The 6,945-nt window shown below is 43.6% G+C and overlaps 1 protein-coding gene across 1 annotated transcript; it reads right to left on the bottom strand.

The window, feature by feature from the left end:
• Window positions 1–796: 796 nt before the first annotated feature.
• Window positions 797–2,540, bottom strand: ascl1b (achaete-scute family bHLH transcription factor 1b). The gene has a single exon (XM_082540018.1). It carries the CDS (start codon window positions 2,179–2,181, stop codon window positions 1,570–1,572), a length of 612 nt encoding a protein of 203 aa, XP_082396144.1. The 5' UTR covers window positions 2,182–2,540; the 3' UTR covers window positions 797–1,569.
• Window positions 2,541–6,945: the final 4,405 nt, after the last annotated feature.

Consider the following 6,945-nt stretch of genomic DNA (forward strand, 5'->3'; position numbering starts at 1 on the left):
CCGTTTTCCACACCCCAAAGGCGCGCCAGGTGAGAATAAACTCGTTATACTTCGTTCTGCTTAGTTGAACACGGCATCAGTGTTTATTTACAATAGAAGATCTTCAATAATTCGTATAATGAGGCGCAAAGGCGCACACAATAGTGCTCACAATGGGGCGTTGTGCTCCCCATTTCGCAGGAGATGGGCTTTTTGATTGGCCTGTGTGCGCCATGAAAAACACAGTTGGGGATACAACTAGTCTACAACCCCAGGTTTCATTTAGATTGATCTCAATCGGGCAATAAGAATTTTGACCCCGTCTCATTGTCTTGCTGACTTTCCCCAGGCTGTATTTCAAAGTGTCTATACCCTTTGAGTGAATTGCCACCCCCACCCCCTCCTTTCCCTCAGCTCCAGGCACTCTGGGACATTGGGTAAAAGCAGAGTACGCAAAAGAAACAATGCATGGATGAAACGTAATATTAATCTCCCTGCCCTGAATGCAGACAAAGCGCCGTGGAAGGTGCGCGTTTATAATGGTTGGTGAGTGTTCGCCCAGCTGCGCAATTTTCTCCCGTGTGCCCAACCAAGTCGGCAAAAGGTCATGCAGGGGCTTTGAATAAAAGAGAAGCTCCCTCGTTTGCTCAATTAGCGCCGCTGCTGACACACACAGACTCACACGCACACGCAATATCAGCTAAAGAACCAAGCCACTGCAAAAACATATAATATAAATAGATTAATCTTTATTTATAAAACTTGTTTTACACAAAATATATCTGTTAAAATCAAATATTTACATTTTAGGCTACGGGAAGCTGAGAGTGCATACATTAATAAATGTCTCCTTGACAACTATTTTTTTAAAAAGACATACACACACAAATAAACTACAGGCAGTAGCCTTGATGTTGCTGCCCAGTCACACAACTCATACATGCCAGCTTGCCGCCCCGCTGACAGCTGGTTGTCAAAACACTGTCAGGGAAAAAAGTGGCAGTGAACGTTCTGCTACAACACTGTTTGACTGTATGTACAAAAATATGTCTTCGTGTTAAAACAGTTTGTTGTATGGTACAGCTTTGTTATGAAAGGAGAGGACACGTACATCACGAAAAAAGAAAAACAAAAGTCTGTTGACGCATCTTTTATGTTGTACATCTTCAAGAGATGTGGCAGCTGAGGAAGGCAGTCCGGGTCTGATGAACTACTGACGAACAGATCTTGTAGACAGCGCCGTCCCTGCAGAGTCTGCTGTGTCACATTTTAATTGCACTTATTCAAACAGTTTTTTACTTCCACGCGTCAACGTGTCCAATTCCCTCCTTCCTGTGAGGACTACGCTCTATGCAACAAGATGCTCCCTCTCTCACGCATTCATACTCATTCTCCCTGTTTGTCACTATTGCTTTGCTCCTGCAGAAGCAGCCCGAGTGAGGGAGGCAACAGATCACTTGGAAGCACAGAGAGCAAGACAGATCTGATGCCTTTATCGAGTCTTTCGAAGCATTTCTGGAAGAAGTCAGACGCTTTTCTTCTTTTTTGCGCGCACACGCTGCTATGCGGTTCATTTATGACATGACAGCCTCAGTACCTGTCAAACCAAGTTGTGAAGTCCAATAACTCCTGTTCCTCTGAGCTCAGAGGCTCATAGCCACCTTCATCTGATGAGTAGGTGGAGTGAGGCGACTCCGGGTCGGCAGAGTAGCTGTTGGACAGTGTCGGGGATGGCAGTCCACACTGGAAAGCAGCCGACACCGCGTCGTGTTCGTCTAGAAGTTGCTGTAAAGCTCTGATGTACTCCACCGCGGACCTCAGCGTCTCCACTTTGCTCATCTTCTTGTTGGCGGCGCCGTTTGGCACATGCTGACGCAGAGTCTGGAAGCCCATGTTAACCTGTTTGACCCGGTTCCTCTCTCTTTCGTTCCGCCTGGCCACGGCCACAGGCTGCTGCTGGGGGATGGAGTAGCCGAGGCCGTTGAAGCTCAGGCGACGCTTGCAGCGCAGGAGCTCCGGAGAGCTGGAGCGCTGTCTCTTCAGCACCTTGGCTTTGCTTTGGTAGCCGGCAACGTTGGTGTTCTGGTGCACAGCGCTCACCGAGCAGTCCTGGGCCGGGGCGTGCAGGCTGATGCTGGCGCGTCTTTCGCTAAGTCCAAAGGTGAATGCAGTCTGCGTGGTGGTGATGGTCGCGGTTTCCATCTCGCAAAGAGGGACAGCCTGAAACTTGTGGCAGGAGGAGAAGAGTTGGCAGTGTACAGCTCTCGTGTCCTTCGCGTGGGGACCGTGTGGCTAACTCTAGTCCAAGTCTCTCTTGACTGCTTACTCCACGAGCCGATCTGACCCAAACTTTGGCAGCACTCCTCTTTTTCAACACGCGCCTCCAACACACACCCCACCCACCCCTTTTTTGAGACGCACGCTTCGTGGCGAGGCCCCGCCCCCGCTGTGTGATTCTTCTGCACACCGACTCCCCCGGGCCAGGCGCGTGGCTCCGGGAGCTCAATAAACAATCCCGGGCTTTCACTGTGCCGGGAGCACGCGCTGGGCTCATTTACATTCCAATGTCTCTAACTTGAAGGCCCATTGGTCGATTCAAACGGTCTGCAACCGTGCGAAAAGAAAGAAAGGGAGGAAAAAAAGACAGAGAAAGAAGAAAAAAGAAGATAGAATGAAAAAGTGAATGGTGTGGTTCTTTGAAATGCCTTTTGAATTTGACAATGTACCTCTGGCAAGTCTTCAAATTATCAGTCTTACCCCCCCCCCCCCCCCTCCAGCTCTTTACAATCGCAAATGCCAAGGACGCTCTCTGCTGTATCCAGGCTACAGCTTTGCAAACTGCAAGCGTGTCTCTGAACACAGTTATAAAACTCGCAGAGACGCGATTCATGAGATGATTGTGAAAGGAAATATAATATTACGGCTACCTCTCGAGTCTGTGCCCTGCAGGTCCACTTTGTTTGCGCGTAATCGACAGGTTATCCCGGAAAAATCTTTTTCAGATGCACGGCATCTCTTCATTTCCCATCTGTGTTTTAAAAAAGATTCCCTTATGTTATAATAATCCCATTTACGTCTGTAGGATGATACAGGCTAGATGAACCCAAACCCAAATGTGCTGGTGCACGGATGCAACATTTCAGCACCACAGCGTGACTGGACAGCTTCATGCAACCATTTTCTTCTAAACTGAAGCCTTTTTTGTTTGTTTGTTTTATTTGAATTTAGTTTCATTCAGCATCGACTCGAATCTTAGAAATATATTTTGTATGTGTAAAACTTTCCTTAACAGCAAAAACACCAACAGGTCAGCGTGGAAACGGAGAGTTTTGCATCGTGTTTTTCTAAAGGACATTTGCAGCATCTGGCGGTGAAAAACAGCAATTACATCATCCAAAGCCACTTTACACTTTTGAAGAAAACGAAATTCCCTGATAGTTTTTGCCCCTCTGTGCCTAGATTGCGCTTTTCTACTGTACTATGTGGCTACGTTTAGTTTACACTTACATTACATGTTAGTTAAGGCAAAGTGACTTCTTGTTCGAGAATTCTGGGACAGAATCTGAAATTCGTACTCGGGGCCGGCTGTTATTATCGCTCCACTATCAGCATTGCGTCATCCAATACCGGAGGGTAGAGTCACACCCGGTTACCCTAAGCCTGTTTATTGGCTCACATTCAGCTGGAACTTCCATGAGAGAATTCACAATCATTTTATTGTCATTTTTTAATGACATTTTATGTCATTGTGTATGTGTATGTTTGGGTTTTTTTGCATTTTGTGTTTACTTGCGTTATTATTTTCTAATATTTGAATTTATTTGATTATCTGAAATATTTAAGGATGACACACATAGAAAAAACAGGAAATCACGATGGGGTAAAGTTTATTTTACACCACTAAATATAAATAAAAGCTTAAGTGGGTTCACTTTGGGGACTTTCTAAACCTGCCTTAAGAATCCATACACTCCTGCATTCATATGCTTGAGTGCCATATAATAATCAGCTGTGTTTTGATGTTGTTAATTTTATATGCGTATTTTCCATGTAATATAATATAATTACACGGTGATAAACATAATAACCTGCCTTTTCCAGCTTGAAGGATAGCGTCTTGTAGCCTATGGCAAACCCCGGTGTGGTGCCAAGGTTTCGCTTCTCTCCGTAAAAACAGCAGGGGGCGCCGAGTGAACGCTCTGTAAGAACAAGTTCATTCAGCACGGTCACTGCCACGACTGATCTGTGGACCTTGATAACCTCATCTTAGGGGAAGTCATATAATCCACACTTTATGCTGCTTTCTCGCTTTGAGACATCGTTAAAAAAAAAAAAAACATACTGCATCATACCTCCAGGATTTTAGTTTCTGTTTTGAACAAACTGCTTTTGTTTTGAGACACTTCATTGGAACCTACAGTGCAAGTTAGTCTTGGCTCAGCAGATGTCTGACTTCCTGACATAGTGCTGATTAGGCATATCAAACATTATTAAAAATTATATTAGAAACCATCTTAGAGCAAAATTGTAGAATATGAAATCTGTTTCAAAGGACAGTCACTGGGCTGGACAACTGCCCAAAAGACGCACCTGATCACAGGATATTATTAGAGTATTATCAATTAACCAACAATGACACAGGGCTGGAAAAGAGGTATCCTATAAATGATCCTAAAACAAGCAATATACAAAAGGATGGACAACAATTGCCAGAACTCTGTGTGTGTATAATACAATGCAACTCAATAAAGGCAAACATCGTTGCCAGTAAATCAATAAATCTTGAATCAACAAACGCTATCTTCTTGGAATATCAACCCATGTTCATACAGCTTCAGGTGAAATCTCATTCACCTGTAAGGGCGTGTCTATTTACGAAAAAGCGGTGGTTCTCTTTTTTCCAATCAAACCTCTTTACTCCAGTGTATCAACACCCCCGCAAGTCTGTTTATTTTTCTCACTTACAATACGTTAAGCCAGCACTGCTCCCTGTTAAAGTATGTGCGTGTATGTGGCATGATATAGCACACAGAGCGAAAGAATGCAAAACAGAGAGATGAATGTGTGTGTGTGTGTGTGTGTGTGTGTGTGTGTGTGTGTGTGTGTGTGTGTGTGTGTGTGTGTGTGTGTGTGTGGAGGGAGGGGGGGGGCAGAATCTATATTTAAAATTCCCAGTAGAAATCCCCTTTAAAAGCATAACAAGTCTGACTTGAAATGCACCTGCTTAACACAAGTTTGTCTTTCAAGGACTAGCTGAGTGCTTCTTATGTTGTTTGTATGTTATCTCTCAAACGCTGGAATGATCTTCTGTTGTGTTCTGCAGACAAGTCAAAATATTACCCTTGAATTATGCATAAACTGGCAAAATAGGATGTGACAATCTGTGTTCTGTGTCAATATTAAAGCCAGATCCTTCGTGATTAGCTTCTTTGAGCGGGGGGGGGGGGTTCTACAAGGTCCAACTACAAAGACTACAAACACACAGTTTTCAGTGAGCAAGAAAAGAGAAGTGCTCCATCTACAGCATGAATCACTTCCTTATTCCTGACACAGATGCTCGGCCCTGAGAGCTATATTCCCTAAAAAGTGAGAATGTCAGCAACCCAATCTGTGGTCAGAACATGGTTGTGCAATCTGAATATGTAAAGTATCTAAAGCACACAAAGAAACTGACATTTTGTGCTGGGATTGTGGGTGAAAGGTAGAAAGGGTTCCTAGGAGGATAAGGTGAAGAAATTACCTTTCAGTTAGTCTTTTGTGCACAGAGAAATTCTGAAAACACAACAGCGGAAAGAGGAAATGATGCCTGTGTTGGATCAAGTAGCTCAACAAAGGTTTATTCTTCAATAACGCAAACTATAATGCATGCAGCTGAGACGCCCCCAAAGCAGTATCACTGTCAGGTTATTAATATTCTTTCTGATTCTACCGCATGACACAAGTCTGTACAACACCTGCAGAACTTTGCCTCAGAAAGTCTCAAACACAGAGACACACAGCTTTTAATACACACTGTGGGGTATTCACTGGTGGATTTATTTTTCTGAACTCACTGGAACTTGGTGGTTTCAAGGGGGACTCATTTAGCAAGAGTTTAAAAAAAGTACAGACAAGGTGAAACCATTCAATAATGTAGACTATTCAGAAAATCAGAAACATGTCAGGTATCTGAGTCGAAACTGCTTAAGTGATGTTTAGCAGTTGCTAAATCTTATTGATAAGGTTTTCAAATATGACTCTACTACTGTTGATACTATGTACATTACCAGCCACTGTTCAACTATTTGCTAACACAAGTATCCAGGCCAAACAGCAAACATCAAGACAGCCTGATGAAGTCCAAACCATGCATCAGAATGGAGAAGGTGATTACAGTGACTTTGAACATGTCATGTGTATCGGTGCAAAACAGCCTGATCTAAGTATTTCAAAAATGCTGTTCTATTGTAATTTTCATGCACAATCATCTCTAGGGCTTACAGAATATGCCCAGAATATAAGAAAGTTAGCGAGTGTCAGTTCTCTGGGTGAAAATGGCTTGTTTCACCCTTGTCAGAGGTAAGAGGAGAATGGCCAAACTGCTTTAAGCTGATAAGAAGGCAATATTAACTCACTTGTTACAACCAAGGTGTGCAGAAGAGCTTCTATGCAGAGCACTTCATACCTTGAAGCAGATACAGGTCTTCTGCTATCAGCTGAGAACAGGAAACCAAGGCTACAATATGCACGGGCTCACCAAAATTGAACGATAGAAGATGGGGAAATGTTGCTGTTGGGTCTCAGTTTCTGCAGTGAAATTCAGATGAATGCCAAAATTTTAGACTTAAACTACATGAAAGTATGGCTCCATCCTGCCTTGTATCAAGAGTTCAGGCTAGCGGTGATGCTGTTGGTGGTGTAATGTATGGAGGATATGCCAGCACTGGTTATATGGCTGTTACTGTCTAATTCATATTTTTTTCATTA

The sequence above is a fragment of the Aulonocara stuartgranti genome (assembly GCF_965226115.1).
Source record: "Aulonocara stuartgranti genome assembly, chromosome: 7".
NCBI lineage: Eukaryota > Metazoa > Chordata > Actinopteri > Cichliformes > Cichlidae > Aulonocara > Aulonocara stuartgranti.